Consider the following 18,193-nt stretch of genomic DNA (forward strand, 5'->3'; position numbering starts at 1 on the left):
CCCACTCTTCCTCCCCCACTCTTACCTCCCTTTATCACTTACCAATGACTCCATATCAATCTGTTCCTGATGGAACACCTCCAGTTTGTCCTGTAGCCCAACCTTGGCCAGGAGATCCTCCAAGGTCATTTCCGATTCTTCATCATCCAAGCCATTCTGACTAGAAGTTGAGTGCTAATGAAATTGAAAAGGAAACATATTCTTTTGAGAAAAACAATGCATTTTTAGGAACAAGAATAACATTCAATTCATAAATAAGTAATTACTACATCCGGAGTTCTTATTTCTTATTTTGTTAATTCAAACTTATTGACACCACCTTTACATACTGTAAATGTACTTGTTTTAGCGGTAATTTAATCTGGATTGTAATTTTGTTTCGCGATTTTTTTAGCGTTTTTCACGCTGTCTTTAAACGCTGATTTATGTAGAACACTTAAGTTTGTATCAGAGTATTTCTGGTATTTGACCATCGAATACCACATATTATAACTGCACTAATAAATCACTATTTTTCGGTAAATTGCATTTGCGTTAAAATTTGACTGTGCAAAAATTAGTACATTAGCAGTAACATTCCGGCATGGCATATATCAAAATACATAAACATGACAAATTGTTATACAGCTATCATCATTAAAACATATTCACTTATGAAGATACATTTGAAATCTTCTATTATTAGGATAGTTTGATCACAAAATAGAGGTAAGCAAAGTAAAATTTCCACTGCAAATGTCTATAATATTATCTTTGAATAACAGTATAAAAAAACTGACCATGGACTTGCTTTATTCGACCTAATAAGTGCCCAGAGAACATACAAAATGAAAAACTATCAGGGTGCTTAATAGAACCAAATGTGATTTATCCTTTTATAAAATTATTGCACAAATTAAGCCATAGCTCAATTTGCAAAAGAAATCAAATACATATCATATTTCATATTTTCAGTCTGTGTTTAATTCGAGGTTAGTATAAATGAGGTCTGAAAAAGGGTGAGGGGTGCTTAATGGGTCGAATATGGTAAATATGTATAAGATGTGGCCTTACAGTGTCATCTGTAAAGCTGGTTGATAGACTGGCGTCAGCTGGGGGCGGGGCACTGTCGGTCGCAGGTTGAAGATCAGGAGAGTTGAGGTCCTTCTGGTGTAGCAGTAAATCAAACAGTATCGTAGAACCTGTCAACATCGATAAAGATCATGAATTTATTGATTATATCCGAAAAATTGAAGCTTATATTAAATGCAATAATAACACTTTTACTTTTTCAATTTCAAATAATTTTGTGACAAATGTCAAAGGGATTAGACAGCAGGCATTGCCTATATATGTCTCCTCCCTCACAGTTTTACACAAGACTGTATATTCTACATGTATAATGCAGAATGTTATTATTCACTGTATAAAAAGTAAAAGGACAATGTATGGTTTGGGCACTTTATGGCCCCCAAATCTGTCAAATTTTCAAACTATTACTAAGTATCTAAATTGTTGGATTTGAACTTCTTAGTACATGTACATCCATAATTTCATTGTAATTAAAGTTGTCTAATTTTGCAGCATGGTTACCAAGAAGGCTCCAAACCATACATAGTCCTTTGTTCAATTTTGTTTTACGAGACACATGATTGTTGATGATGAGGAAAACAAGTACATGAAGACAAACCATCAACCTACTGTTGCACTGAATTCTTATTTTACGAACCTAAGCTATGTCCTGCCACGGCAACTGTTCCTTGGAAACGTGGATTTCTGGTGAGGAATAAACTGTACAACCTGTTCATCTCTTCTCCCACAGTATCGGCTATCATCTGTACAACGGAAAACAAATTATATTTTTTAACGCATTCATCCCTGGAATTTCATAATGGATTTGGTCTAGTCTTTGATTAAAAAGAGCCTAAATATGTCTTCAGGGATAAATGAATTAAATCCATTATGACTGATTATATTAGCAAGAAGGGCATAAAATTTTCAATCATGATTATAATTTGTATTCTTCCCAATGATAGAACAACATGTAGGTATATCTGTATTTAAATATTACAGAGTTGCGGGTAGGAACTGATGTTAATATCATGTATGTGAATGTAACATCATACTTTTTAGATGAAACAACACAAGTTTTTCTCACAAAATAATGATGTCACAAATTCACAATGGAAACCTACCTGCAAGGGAGGTAACTGAGTAATATTCCAATATAAAATATCTGGTTCAACTATTCTAAGATCATTTCATAACCAATTATCTATCAATCTATCTATTTAGTGGTAAGTGCATGCAAAATATTGAAAAATGGAAAATTTGATTTATACAGATCAAGAAACGAAGATCCTTACCTGGCAGTAGGTTGGACTAGTGTAGAAAAGTATATCCATGAGAGTGTCATTGACAAAGTTCCTTAGTTTCCCTGTACTGGGCAACGTAATATTTTTCAACATCCTGTTAAATGAAAAAGGACAATGAAGCTTAATTCAATATATTTTGATTTCAACACAAAACAATATTGTACTGTAGAGCGTGAAATGTTTGTGGTGTAGAAACGTTTTTATTGTTTTTATGGATGCTGTTAAACAACAAATTTTTGTTTTTATATTATTGTCAATATTGCTCCTTTAGCTATAACCACAAATATGTCTATCCACAAAGTTTTACCATTGGAAGCCCTATAACAAAGACAGATCTAGAAAGCACAATAAATTCAAGCTTTTGATATTTAACAATAGATATGTTATATGTATTGAAATTATTCTTCCATTCCGAAATCAAGGAACTAAACATGTACCATCAATAATTATCCAAGATATTGTATTTATGTCCAACAATTACATGTTCTGACCCAGTGACAAAACATGTAAAGTTTTACTCGTTGAAGGGTACAGTTAATTTTGTACAGAACTGATTTGTTAAGGATAATTTCATCTGTATACTTGAAGGTCAAGGAAACAGTATTGGTGCATGACATCTGCCAATATTACACAGTGCATCTTCTGAACTTATTTCAATTTTACTTTAACTCAATCACCCCTTAAATTTCATAATGGACTGGTCCAGTCTTTGATCTAGAAGAGTCTAAATGCGTCATCAGGGGTTAATGAGTTATAGGTACCCAGTATATATGTTGATCGATACTCAGGAGTTCGATAGACAGCATGTAGTCTATACTTACTTGTCGAGTCCTGTGGCGTCCCCGTGTAAGGCTGAATGCCAGTGGACGGGTAGAAATTCCACTCGTCCGATACGGTTCGAGTCAACATAACTCTTAAAGTGTGACTGCTGTAGACTTAGTGATATTGATCTAAAATCATCCACTGTAAAGTAAACAATGACAAATTATCCAATGTTGTAGCTGGTGGCTAACACACAGAGGAATAATTTAAGAAGCCTGTTGTTGCACAATTCTATCAAAAGGTTGAAAAATAGGAAAATATGTCGATAACGAGACACCAAAATGGCAAAGGTGAAGTACAACATACTGTCGATGAGTCATTTTGAAATCCTATTTTGATGTGATGTTTGTGAAGTCACAATCACAGAAAGATATGGGACTTATCGACGGTAAATCGTATCATAATACCCATGTTATTTAGGTATCTCAAAACCTCTGTACTAAACTCATCCTTATTTTTACCGAAAGAGTTGTCATCTTCCATGTTATATCTCGGTATACTTACCACACTCGACTACATTCCTGAACTTGACATCACAGAAGGAGCCAATCCCATGTACCATGAACACTAAATGATCAACCTGATTAGGCTCGCCTGTAACACAAACATTTATATGGATATCAGCCTTGAAAAATGGCATGATGAAAAGTATTGTCATTTTTAATCCAAAAATCGAGGTAAAATTTAACTGCAATCATGTAATTTTCATTTCAGTGAAACAAAACATATCAATGATACCATGGCCAGCAGGTGGCATAAGTACTGTGATTTTAATGTAACGAATAAGATTTCTCAAAACAAAATGTACAGATATAAATCAAAACTTAAAATCCATCATCTTAATATGCAACTAAATATGTCAAAAGTTTTGACTTAGTTTGCTTAAGTGTCTTTTGAGGAATTGAAGTCAGGATTTGATTGGATTATACACCCCTGTACCTCACTCAGCACCGATTTCTCAAAACATTTTTTTTTTACTTTTAAAGTTACGAAATGAAGTAACAACTTTTTGACTTAAGTCAGAAAAATCAGAGGCAGGTATTTTACTGATTTCAGCCTCAGTCTAACATTCAAAGGGTTCTGGATTTGAACCCAAATCTAACCACTAGATTTTCTACATTCCCATTACCTGATAAATTCAATTTATTCATGAGAAGTGTTCAAGTTAAAAAGTGAATTGCATAATGTTTTGGACTTGACACCACTATTTTTAGCTAGTGATAGAAGGATTCATCCTCTCCGTGTATAACACAAGCTATAACATAATCAAAGGTAAACTGCCACCACAACATTTTTACACTAACCGTCTTGTATACTCTCAAAGTCCTCCGTTCCCCTCTTCACAACTCGTGGCCTCATACCTTCCTCCTGGATAGAAAGAAGAACATATAGTCAACTTGAGATCAGATCCAGTTCATGGCGTATGAACTTTATATTTGATTATTGAATGGTACTGTAAACCAACTTTCTTTCGCGACTTCTAAATTTCACCATTTTCGTTGCAAAATATGTTCGGACTGGAATTTCATATCACTAGGTATTCTTAAGATATCAACGTTAATTCGTGGAGATATAAACTTTTGCGAATTTACTTTGATCACAAAATTCGCGAAAGTTAATCGCACGCCAACAAAATTCGCGAAAGATAATCACACGCCAAAGAATGTTGGATTACAGTATACGAAATACCTGAGCCCATCGCCTTGGTATCTAAACATTTGATTTTTATTTACATAACTTTCAATATTCAGATAATTCAGTAGTTTAAGGTAGGAATAGAATTGGAACTCTAAATGTCAATAGGAGAATTAGTCAGGCTTTTGTTTAATCAAATTTAATGTCAATCCAGCAAACATTGCAAACATTGTAAGCAAACACTGACAAGCAACTACAGTGCATTAAGCTTGAGTGTTCATTTTACAGTTACCATATTCCACCCAATTGGTGCCCCAATCATTTTAAGCGCCCCTCCCTTTTTGAACCCTCAATTTCGCTTACAATGACTTTAAACACAAACTGATACCGTGAAGATTTCTCTACATGATTTTTTTTGTAAATTCATTAATGGCCTATTTGGTGCAATAATTATGTGAAATGTCGGCCCAAATTTGGTCCTATTAATCAGAGCTCCCTCAGTTTTCAATTTTTTAACCATCCTTGGTGTTTATTAATTGGGTCGAATATAGTGTCAATACTTTTGTAAGCAGGTATTGCTATTTTACATCAGATATAAATATTTCCTCATAAACTTATAAAATTATGAGTTTTCCTCATATTTTCAAACATTTTATACCTGCTCACAAGAGCAGATAACTCTGTATGAAGACAAAACACACTAAATTAAAAGCTGATTGAAATGAAGCTGGCAACAACAACACACACATATACAAAGTGCAAGATACAAATCTGCAGCATGATTAATGGAGTTTAGCAAAATAGTATTAGCCGCAAACACATTCTACGCATCATGCTGTGAATAGCAACAATAAAGTGCAATGTAAGATATATGTATCTGCAGTAAGCAAGTTGGTTTCATTAAAGATTCCTTAGTGTACATGGATTGCTTGTAAAACAAGTCAAAGTAGATGGGACCAAGTATTAAAGATGCCCCACCGCTGACAAACGGTATTTTTTCTCTATCAAATACAGGCGCAAGCGATTTTTCTTGGTTACAAAAGTTACTTACTTTACACCATTACCACCATTGAAAAGTTTGAGCTTCGCATTTCATTTAATTGAGATAAAAATATCAAAAATAATTTTTTGCATCCCGAAAAAATTCTGTGGCACTATATCTTATATGAAATGAAGTACTGATTGTGCATGCACCAAAAGCAAAATAAATCATTTTGTATTATTTTTGGGGTTAATTAGACATATATATATAGAAGATTAAACACCAATTATAGTTCAATTGATGAGTATCGTCCACATGACAGACATCGTAAATTTATAAGAGTAATATTTGTCAGGTAGCAGGAGGACTTTAATGAGAGACCTACTTAGAGAAAAGGGGTCTGATTTATTGGTGGAACAGGAGGCCCAAAGTGTACGGATGAAGTTCCCGTGCAACGGAGTAACGGATCGTTATGCAGAAAGGCTGGGAGAAAAGATCTTTATCAGTTATTCTTGTAATGGATAAAGTTTGCGTTCATACATGTGATACAAAGAAACAGATGATTATTCTTTGCCTTTTACATAGAATTGGAAGTTGTTTTACATAAATTTTGCACAGTTTAAAAGAAAGTTCAATAAACTGTTGTGTAATGAACTCTACATTAACACACTGTCATGGACACATTCAAACAGAGAAGTAACAAAATAGAAAGATATAGAGTGATCGTACAGACATTTTAAAGTATCAATCTGCATTCATTGATTAATTACAGAGATCTATATTGATTAATTACAGAGATCTATATGAACAAACCTATGAAACAGTGACAAATGAGACAATGTGAGATGATCATATTCTGTCTTTACATATATTATAGAGTTGCCTCCCTTGCAGGTAGATATCCATAGAGACGATATCACATGTAGTTTGTGACAAAAAATTATCATTGTTTTATGATGTTTAGCTTGCAAACACATGTGTCACAATCAAAACCTACATGCAAGGGCAGATAACTCTGTAATACGCAAATACAGAATACCTAACTGTCTTCATGTAAATGAAATCAAAACATTTGTACAACAGCCATCCTCTTATGTCAGGACTCTGGGCCTCTTGGATTATTAAGACAATTTTCTTTTTAAATTTAGTACAATGTGATATGATAATGACCTCATTTATTTTGCATATCCTAGCTAGCACACTAGTTATATAGAGAGTCTTTTTGAGGTCTCTGGACCTATTTGTTGTTGAGAAGAAGTTGATTTCAAATTTCATACAACATGATTATCTGACCCCAGCAAACATAAACATTAAGGTCAAGGTAAAACATTTAAGGGTCACTGAGCCTATTTTGTATTGAATATTTGCTTAAAACATTTCACATTGGAAATCATGGCCTTGAATGAAGTTCAAGGTCCTTAATTTCTTTTTTCTTTAGTCTTACATTTGAACATATTTGAATTTACCATTTTGACTTTCGATTACATGTATTTCAAAGATGCAACACATAAAACATACAGTTTCTGTCTATATATATATATTGTGTGGATAGTTTTTTGAAACAAAAGAAATCAGTAGAGTGTGACCATGCTGTCACACATGGATGAAGTCTAGCGGCACTAAAGCAGGACACCAGAACTCACCATAAGAGGACGACCACCCTTCAATAAAGAGAAAGATCAGCGATAAAATATAAAAATCAAATCTACCGTTTATAATGTCATCCGAGGATTAAAGTAAGAGAAGTGTGATAAATCATTCGCCCAAAAATTTAAAATGATTCGGGTATTCCAGCCTAAGCCAAGCATGATACACAATCTATCATCTGGTGAAAATTACAGATTAATGTCTTTTGAAAGCATGAGGAAGCTTATTTTTTAAATGTCAAACTTAATTTCTGTATCATTTGATCATGTTGTATTTGATATTTTACCATTTAGTGTACATGTCATTGTGAATGTATAGCACATTTTCTACAACTGGCAGGTATTTTATTATCCAGAGATGCAGATGAAAACCACAATACCTGTATCGATTTTAAAAGGGAGTGTGACCGCAGGTGAAGCATATAGTGCATTGCGGACCAGGCATTTTGTCTATAGCCACACAAGCAGCTGATTTCTTAATGACAAATACATAGGCTAATAAAGCTACTTTGTGATTATCTACACGTTCAATGGTAACCATATGGTCTTTTATTTTAGAACACATACATGCAGGTTGTTAAGCTCAACTAATATCAAAGTAAGACAAATGTGATTATCATGGGCAAGTGAATTGTGATGTTTCTCGTTCACCCCTGAAATTTCATAATGGTGAATGAATCAATATACAAACTTAAGACAAATGTGAGCAGACTATAAATAAGTGAGCTCACTCTGTAATGAATGAGTGATTACCCTATTTTTTCACAATGAACTCTTTAAGCCTTTGAACAAGATGAGTCCAAGTGTGTTTTCAGGGTGAATGAGCTCATTGAATTTTTATCTGACCAATATGGAAACATAGAAGGAAGCAAATGTAAAGAAGCTGTAGCTATGCCTATACAGAACGCAATAAAAATAAAAATATATTAAGGGACACTCCATAGCCAGTGACTAAATATAAGCTTAACCCACAATATGGAAGAGGAGATAGCTAGGAGAATTTAAGATGATCCAAATACCAGGATATATTTGTTTGAATTTGAATTATAACTGAGGTTAATATGTAAATTTGCAACCCCTACCTGACCTCCCATCCCATAAGTAAGCATCTGAACATAAATAACACACAAGTTGACACGTGTTTCTTCACTTTTGAGTATACAAACATGCAAGCATTAATGGTGTAGGCCTTCTGAACATGGTTTTTATGTCAGCTACAGTTTTAAACTTTAGTTCTAGTTAATCCAGTATTAAACATATACAAATTTTGTACCCAAAAAGTATAACTTCTATGCATGTTATTTTGGTATGGGAGGTTGTTTACTTTAGTAAAGTGTTCTGGCAGCTGTGCAACTACAGAAATAATATCAAAGTAACAGGAAAAGAATGTACCGTATTTGCTGTAATTAGTGCGCAGGTCACTTAAAAAATTGTAACAAACGGGGCAGGCTATGCTTATTGGCACCCAAAATGTAAATCGTATACATAGATGAAAGGTGGTGGTGTTGGGGGTGTCGGGGTTGGTCAAGTTTCTAAAACTTTGACTCCTTGAGGGGAGGGTGTGAATTATAGCGACTATGGTATATTAATTCATTTTATAATTTGTTGTGTTTTTAGTTCACCTTTCATAATCAGTAATAATGTGCTTCCATGCTGTTAATTACTACCTACATTTATTTACATTGTGCTGCTAGGTTAGCAGACAAGCTAGTGCAAGCTAAACTATAAGCCAGCTGTTACTGTCAGACCAGAATGGCACGTCATGTTGAACATGAGTATAAGACCAGAATGGCACGTCATGTTGAACATGAGTATAAGAGTTTTTAATCAGCAACATGTTGCTTTTTTTCTCTCTTTTGTTATATTTTGTTTTGCTTTGTTTTTTTTTGTTTTTTGTTGTTTTTATTTTTGTATTTGTTTGTCTGTTTAATGTCTACAGTCTCATTAATATACATATATATACATATAGGTAATTCAAAGATGTGCTAGGTTTTGATGTCAGAGGGATGACATCATTTAAATGTATAAGTAACACAACAATTATACAGTGACTTCAATTTAAGCATCCGATGTTGTTGGAAGTGAGCTGATTAAAATACAGATCTGTTTTAATTATGTGATGAAATTATAACGATGACCAAAAAGAAATTACATTCAGATGACCTTTGTGTTATAGCCAATCAAATTCCAGCTTTACAATTCTTTTTTATAGCCAATGAAATTCCAGCTTTACAATTCTTTTTTTTTTTAATTTTCAATTTCAAACGATTTTATTGAAAATATATCAAAGGAATGAGACAGGTACCAGACATTACCTATATAGGTCTTCTGTTCAATTATTTTATAACAAATAACTTAAAACTTAAATAAAATTTTTGTTCATGCTGCTGTGCCAGTAATTTAACGTCACAGCTAGCTAACACTAGATAGGAGATGGTTTCTGAGTCGAGGAAATGTTTTATTGTATAGTTAATGAGATCATCCAATCGTAAAATGTTATAATTTTCCACCAGATCTCAATTTACAAATGGTATAATAAAGATCTGTGTGCCATAATCAGATGAGTTTGAAGTGCATCTAAAGCTTATACATGTATGCTTTTGTTTTTGCTAATGAGACTATTGTCCATACTGTTAAATCACAAAATGATTTCTGACTGTTACAGCTAAATAAATACACTAAAGCTATACACTTTGCAAGTGATGAATGCAAAAAAAATATTGCATATCTAAATATATTGGATATCATGTGGATTAAAAGAATATAAAGTTCTACTACTAAGACAGAAAATGTAGGTTCGGTTTCTATAGGAGATGACAATAGCATATCTACCTGTACTGTTCCCCACTCGTCAGGCTGAGAGGACGGCTGGAAATGAACCATGACATTCTGGTTATGTATCACTACAGTCTCTCCTCCCGGGAACTCTAGTCTCTTGTGCCAAGCGTTGTTTGTCAGTGCATTCTGGTACTCATTCTAAAATTAGACAAAATATCTATATATTGAGAGAGCATTTTTCAACCTGGTCTGCATCACTATTCTATAGTACATCTAAATGAGCAACGATTTAAAAATTGTAATGGATTGAAATATAAATGGTTTAACATTTGGATGTTTACCAGTGAACAAAACTATAGTACTGTTCCGATCAAGCCAAAAACTGTTTGACCAAAATGCTACAAATACTCATCTTCCAGATATTAAGACAAGATAAGTATGTTCACATTTATCTTCAATAAAACCAATGTAGATATTCAAGAAAACGATGAGAAAGTAAATATTAGTTGCTAAAAGTTTAGAACAAGTAATATCAAATTACTTCAAGTCTCTGAGCAATCTGTTCTTCGTATGGGACATATCGATTGTCTCCCTCCCGTTTGTAGAACCAAGTACTTCTGACGACGGGGGACGGCTCTTCCTGCCAGTACACAGATTTACGAGTACGAGTGGACATAAACACGTCGTATCGTCCACCGTCTGTGGCCACCACTTCAGCTCCTACAAACAAAACACAAAGAGTTTAGTCAGTGTTTAACGCTAAAATCACACCCAAAAATTCTCTGGTTTGGTACAAATCATGTTCATCTGTGATTTTCAACTGAATCATGTATACATACAACACAATACAGAGTTGATACATTTATCAGGGTTGCACATAAAATTGGTTATGATGAAATCTCCTGTGTGTTCCCATCATAGGATTGACTTATTATTACCATATTTTCCCAATAAGCGCCCTTGTCCATATAAGCGCCCATCTGCCTTTTTAAGGCTCAATATCTAAATACAGACTGAAACCATTGTAAAATAATTAATGGTTTACTCTATGCCATAACTTTGTGAAAGATTAGTCCAAATTTGGTCCCATTAAGCTCCTCTTCATTTTATTCAATTTTTCAACCACCCTGGGCATTTATTGGGTCAAATATGGTAATCAAAATAAATATGCTTCAATATAAAACCCAATGGCTTTTTTTCAATTATCATAATGATTATCTAAAACACAATTAATTTATACTTGTTAAAAAAGTTAAAAAGTATGTGTAAATCATCAACTTACCAGTTTTATAAGCCTCTTCAATAGCCAAACTATCCTTCAGTGAGAATGGATACCAAATCAGTTTACCCTCCACTCGTTTAGAAAAACACCAGTGAGCCCGAACTGGTTGATAAAATCCCCCTTGTTGGGCCCCAGAGAAATTAGATTTGTCCATGTCAAAGCTTGTCTGTGATCTCTGTGTAAAGGACGTCTGAGAAACAGTTGGGTTCACCTGTGCGACAGGGGGCCCCCCATAGGGGGAAGAAGATGTTGACATGGATATAGATGACTGGACCGACGGTGGAACTGGGGGTAGACCTCCCGTTGACGACATGTATGGAGGTTGTCCTGGCGACATCATACTACTAGGAGGCCCTGGTGGCATCATGCCACTCTGTGGACCAGGAGGCATCATACTACTTGGAGGGCCGGGTGGCATCATACTCGGAGGCTGTCCTAGGGAGTATGGATTGGGTGACCCCTGGCCTCCAGCATATGTTCCCGCTGGCATTTGAGCATAAGTTGATAATCTTTGTCCTTGTTGTTTACGGAACTGGTTTGCTGCTGGCGGCGGAGCCGGAGAACTTCCTGTTAAAATCATATTGCAAACATTTACAATTTTTCTTTGAATGCACACACCTTATACAGGTTTCTTGATTTGCATTTTCAGATTTCCAAATGAAAATAGCTGTTACTTAATGAATTTTTATTGTATGGTCAAAGCATGTGCGGCTGTCATGAATCTATTAAAAGTCAAGAGAAGTTTTGGTTTAAATATAAATAAAATCAAAAGATACCAATATCTTGCATCAAATTAACATGTACATGTATAGATAAGTATTACCAAATTTCAAACTACGTATACTTCTCATATTTTCTCTTGGATTTTTCTGTTCATTGGATTCAGCTAAATAAGTCAATATGACTTGTACTAAATTATGATGTGCTAAATTATCTGAAATAAAACACAAGCTTTCACAATGTACTGTAAATATGGTATATAGAAAGCCTGGATTAGATAATATAATATGATTACTAAACTCATTCATCCCTAAAGACCCATTTGAACTCTTCTGATTCCGAGGATGGAACAGCCCATTATGAAATTTCAGGGGTGAATGAGTTGTTACATTTTTCCTCATAAACTGAAGATACACTTGAACTTTCTGATTTAAAAGAAGGAACTGTTCATTATAAATTTTCAGGGGTCTATATATTTAAAAACAATATATTTACCAAACATGGGCTGTCCTGCTGGTTTTGGTGCCTGGGGAGCGGTCGGTTGTACCACTGCCTGTGTGGCTGTAGTTGGGGCTGGCGACCCAAACATACTAGTTGGGACAGGACCTGGATGAGGGTTGTGTCCTACTTGTGAGAAGGGATCAGATCCACCACCTCCAGACTTCTGGAAGAGGTTAAAGGTCGAGGGCTGGGATGGAGCATTAGAGCCTTGTTGTGGCGGGGACTGTCCAACAAAACTATCGGCTTCACCTTCTTCATCTGTACATTAAAACATAAGTATGTAAATGTTCAAAATAAATATTGTAGTGTTATCAATGAGTGACACATAAATATATTAAGTGTGTGGTTCGTTATCTATCCAATTAGGTCCAGCGAGGCACCGCCTGCTAGATCAACTACCCAGGTGTTACCCTATGACCCTGGTGTCATGTTTATGATGATGGGAACCGTGTGAATGTATCTAGAACAATACTGTAGATTGATTCAGATTAAAACTTGTAGAGCTAGAGTAAACAGTCTCCGAGTCGTATGTAACATAACATGGTGGCAGCGGTGAACTAAGAAAAACCACTAATGAAAACCTAACGTGCAAAACTGTTGCAGTTATATTGACACAATGGCTTCCTTCCAATTTACTAATCCGGACAAGTTGGACTTCTCGAAACCTGAAAACTGGGAAAAATGGTTTCAGAGATTTGAGCGATTTCGCCAAGCTTCAGGATTAGCTGAGAAGGATGAGGCGATTCAAATCAGCACTCTGATATACTCAATGGGAAGTGAGGCAGATGATATTTTCACATCATTTAGCCTAATGGAAGCCAACAGAAAGAAATGGAAGAATGTGGTTGAGAAATTCAACGAATATTTCATTCCCAAAAGAAATATCATATTTGAACGCTCCAAGTTTAACCTCAGAAAACAGGAGGAAGGAGAAACAGTAGACAGTTTCGTCACTGCCCTTCATGTTCTCGCAGATCATTGCAACTTTGGTGCACTGCATGACAAAATGATACGAGACCGTATTGTTGTCGGAGTTCGGGACCATAAAGTCTCAGAAAAAATGCAGTTAGACGCAAAACTAACACTAGAAAAGGCTGTTATCTATGCAAGACAAAGCGAAGCTGTAAGAAGACAACAAGCCATAGTAAGGGGGACAGAGAACATCAGCCAGGAAACCACAGAAAATACTGTAAACAGAGTGAAACAAAAATATGTCCGACCAAAAACAAAGAACCAGACCTACGCAAAACAGCAACATTTCCCAGCCAAGCGGACAACGGGTTGCAAACGATGCGGCAGTTTTAAATCTCACGGCAGAGATAAATGTCCAGCACGGGATGCGAAATGTTTCAAGTGTGAGAAAACGGGACACTTTGCAAAATGTTGTTTGACCAAATCAACGCTGGGAAACATCAATAGCAGAAAGAAAGACCAGGATTTCCTAGGAGCAGTGAACAAAGAAAAGAGTCACCCATGGATCACGAACATTAAAATAAAAAACGTGGACATTCCATTTAAAATTGACACAGGAGCTGACGTCACAGTCATATCGGAGAGAGAACACCAGAAGATGAACAATGTGAAACTGTCAAAGTCCACGAAAAACTTACATGGACCAGGAAATTCAAAATTATGTGTTTTAGGCAAATTTCATTGTGAAATAGAATCTAGGGATAAAATAAGTGTTGAGGAAATTTTCGTAGTCAAAGGACTATCACAGGCACTTCTGGGCAGACCAGCAATACAGGCACTTGGGATAATAGAAAAGGTAAATATATCTATTGTTCACAAAAAAATCACCAAACGCGACAACCGCGAATGATGACACGATATACCGCGCGGAATTTCCCAACCTTTTCACTGGTCTTGGCAAAACAGAATGGGAATACAAAATTAAGTTAGACAGTAACGCTCAGCCTTACTCTCTATCCGTTCCGCGCAGGGTACCGATACCCTTGATGACAAAAGTCAAAAATGAGTTAGAAAGAATGGAAAAACTAGGGGTCATTTCAAAAGTTGACGAACCAACCGAATGGTGCGCGGGTATGGTTGTTGTACCAAAACCAAATGGAGAGATACGCATTTGTGTTGATTTGACCAAATTAAATGATTCAGTCAAGCGCGAAAATCATCCGTTACCGTCGGTAGAAGAATCGTTGGGTCAGTTGTCAGGAGCCAAGATTTTTTCTAAACTAGATGCAAACTCAGGGTTTTGGCAGATAAAGCTAGCACCAGAATCACGTCCATTAACAACATTTATAACACCATTCGGCAGATTCAGTTTCAATCGCCTTCCTTTTGGGATAAGTTCAGCATCTGAATTTTTCCAAAAGAGAATGTCAGAAATGCTACAGGGGAATGAGGGCGTCCTTTGTCATATGGACGACATACTCATATATGCTCCAACCCTAAAAGAGCATAACAAGCGGTTAGAAAAGGTTCTGAAACTGCTAGAAAAAACGGGCATAATGTTAAACAAGAAATGCGAGTTCGCAAAACCGAGAGTTAAGTTCCTCGGTCAGATTATAGATGCTGATGGATGTAGAGTTGATCCTGAAAAGGCTGAGGCTATTGTGAAAATGAACACACCAGAAAATGTGTCTGATGTGCGCAGATTGCTTGGTATGATAAATCAGCTGAGCAAATTCTCACCAAATTTGGCAAACAAAACAGAACCTCTTAGAGCACTGTTAAAAAAAGACAGAGCATGGCTATGGGGTGCATCTCAGGAAAAATGTTTAGCCGAAATAAAACATGAACTGACAAGCTCACCCACTTTAGCTCACTATGATCCAAATAAAGACATAGTACTGTCAGCTGATGCTTCATCATTTGGACTAGGCGCTGTACTGCGACAAAAACACGGGCAAGCACTCAAACCCGTAGCATACGCGTCTCGATCGATGACCGAAACTGAAAAACGGTATGCTCAAATAGAAAAGGAAGCGTTAGGCATAACGTGGGCTTGCGAAAAATTTCATTGCTACCTCATTGGAAAGAAATTTGAGGTTGAAACCGACCACAAACCGTTGGTACCGTTGTTAGGCACAAAAGACCTATCAGAATTGCCGCCGAGAATTCAGAGATTCAAAATGCGCTTAATGAGATTTAAATTCTCAATAGGCCATGTCGCGGGTAAAAGCCTTTGTACCGCAGACACACTATCGAGATCTCCGGTAAACAAACCCTCAGAGCACGATATTGAACTTCAAGAGGAAGTTATGGCCTTTGTAGACCAGGTGATAGAAAGCTTTCCAGCTTCAAAAGGTCGTCTGGAACAAATATATTCAGAATATAAGAATGACAAAGTTTGTGAAAAACTCCTGACTTATTGTAAGCAGGGCTGGCCAGAAAAATCTGCTCTAGATGAGACTATGAAACCGTATTGGACTCACAGAGGCGAGTTTACAATACAACATGATTTATTGCTTAAAGACAATAGGTTAGTAATTCCGGAAAACTTACAAAAAGAAATGCTTGATAAAATTCACGATGGGCATCAAGGCATTGTAAAATGTAGAGAGCGAGCAAAATCATCCATTTGGTGGATGGGACTCAGCAAACAACTGGAACAAGTTGTTAAATCATGTCAAAGGTGTATTGAAATTACAAATGAGCAGGTCGAACCAATGATTCCGACGGAATATCCTGCACGTCCGTGGCAAAGACTTGCTACAGACTTGTTTGATTTAAACGATCAAACGTATCTATTGGTTGTAGATTATTACTCGCGCTATATAGAGATAGCAAAATTGTACGGAACCGATTCAAACACTATCATTAACCATCTCCGTTCTATTTTTACTAGACACGGGATACCTGAAGTGTTAGTATCGGACAACGGTCCACAGTACTCCTCTGCCAAATTCAAACAGTTTTCAAGAGAGTATGGATTTTACCATACAACAAGTAGCCCTAGATATCCACAAAGTAACGGGATGGCAGAAAGAGCTATGCAAACTGTGAAAAAGATGCTTAAGAAAGCAAGCGATCCGTATATAGCTCTGTTAACATACAGATCAACTCCGCTACACAACGGATTCAGTCCGGCCGAATTATTAATGAATAGAAAACTCCAAATGCGAGTACCAGTCGCTCCAAAAACGCTAAAGCCAAAACTTGCAAACGAGCGGAAACTCAGAAACTTCGAAAAAGCCGGAAAACAAAAACAAAAGTCCTATTTTGACAGAAGACATAGGGCACGCGAGCTTAGAAATTATAACCCAAATGACCGTGTTTGGGTAAAAGATAGCAAAACTACGGGACATGTGAAAAGGGAAAGCGGAAATCCGCGTTCGTATATAATCGCTACGAGAGATGGTGATTTAAGGAGAAATAAGAGAAATTTACAGTATATCCTTCCAAAGCCTGTAGTGCAAGAACACCCAGATGTTTCTGAGACAGCCCCTCCACAGGAATGTGTACGCGTGCCTGAATCAAATCCAGTCATAGGATTGGATGAGGAGCGAGGATATGATAAGACACACACAAGATCGGGGAGAATCTCAAAACCTCCAAACAAACTGACTCTGTAAACACTTCTGATCATTAAATACATATTACTGAATCAGATTAAATTCTCAGTGACTTGAGAAGGGGAGATGTAGTGTTATCAATGAGTGACACATAAATATATTAAGTGTGTGGTTCGTTATCTATCCAATTAGGTCCAGCGAGGCACCGCCTGCTAGATCAACTACCCAGGTGTTACCCTATGACCCTGGTGTCATGTTTATGATGATGGGAACCGTGTGAATGTATCTAGAACAATACTGTAGATTGATTCAGATTAAAACTTGTAGAGCTAGAGTAAACAGTCTCCGAGTCGTATGTAACATAACAAATATCTGTGGAATCCTCAATTTTATAAAACTTAAAGAAAGATGAAGACAGCAATGGATCCAGTTAAATGCTGTGCATCAACGTATAGATGTCAAAACATAGCTTGAAAACCACTGAAATTTGGAAACACACTTTATTTTATACACATTCATTGCTAAAAAATCAAACGCGTTCGATCACTTGACAATTTAATTAATTATTAGTATTTTTGTTACCAAGTCTAATTACTTTAACTAGTATTAAAATATCCGATTTAACCATTTTTATTGAATACATTTTTAGAGTTATCAATGTAAACCGTTACACAGACACGGTATGTTTACAAACCGAAACAGCTGCGGAAATGACATTAGCCGGCGTCTATTTTGTTCTGGAAAAGATGTATATTTACCTGATCCTAAAAGCGATGGTTCACTTTGAATAACAGGCATCAACACATTTGGATTATCTGGGGGATTAAGAGTCAGCCCTCCTCCTGCAGGCATCAACAAAAGCGGCGGAGGGGTTGAGTCTTTGGCGTTTCTGTCTGCCATTTCCAATGCAACACGTCATGTGGAACTCTTTTGTGGAAAAGAGTAGAAAAGAGTCTTAATTGTATTGGGATCACAAAAACGTTTTAATCGGACGATCT

At 36.1% G+C, this 18,193-nt stretch overlaps 1 protein-coding gene across 1 annotated transcript in view; it reads right to left on the reverse strand.

Moving 5' to 3' along the window:
- LOC138335348 (phospholipase DDHD2-like) overlaps positions 1–18,117 on the reverse strand; it is a 30,408-nt gene extending 12,291 nt beyond the window's left edge. The window contains exons 1-13 of the mRNA XM_069284391.1: positions 17,954–18,117; positions 12,715–12,978; positions 11,500–12,066; positions 10,759–10,937; positions 10,272–10,415; positions 7,437–7,454; positions 4,481–4,544; positions 3,681–3,770; positions 3,176–3,317; positions 2,346–2,448; positions 1,709–1,814; positions 1,054–1,181; positions 43–174 (exon numbers count right to left, since the gene is read on the reverse strand). Coding sequence (XP_069140492.1) covers positions 43–174; positions 1,054–1,181; positions 1,709–1,814; positions 2,346–2,448; positions 3,176–3,317; positions 3,681–3,770; positions 4,481–4,544; positions 7,437–7,454; positions 10,272–10,415; positions 10,759–10,937; positions 11,500–12,066; positions 12,715–12,978; positions 17,954–18,095 — 2,079 coding nt within the window. The 5' untranslated portion in view covers positions 18,096–18,117. The remainder of the gene's footprint in view (positions 1–42; positions 175–1,053; positions 1,182–1,708; positions 1,815–2,345; positions 2,449–3,175; positions 3,318–3,680; positions 3,771–4,480; positions 4,545–7,436; positions 7,455–10,271; positions 10,416–10,758; positions 10,938–11,499; positions 12,067–12,714; positions 12,979–17,953) is intronic.
- Positions 18,118–18,193: the final 76 nt, after the last annotated feature.

The sequence above is a fragment of the Argopecten irradians genome, chromosome 11 (genome assembly GCF_041381155.1).
Source record: "Argopecten irradians isolate NY chromosome 11, Ai_NY, whole genome shotgun sequence".
Classification (NCBI taxonomy): domain Eukaryota; kingdom Metazoa; phylum Mollusca; class Bivalvia; order Pectinida; family Pectinidae; genus Argopecten; species Argopecten irradians.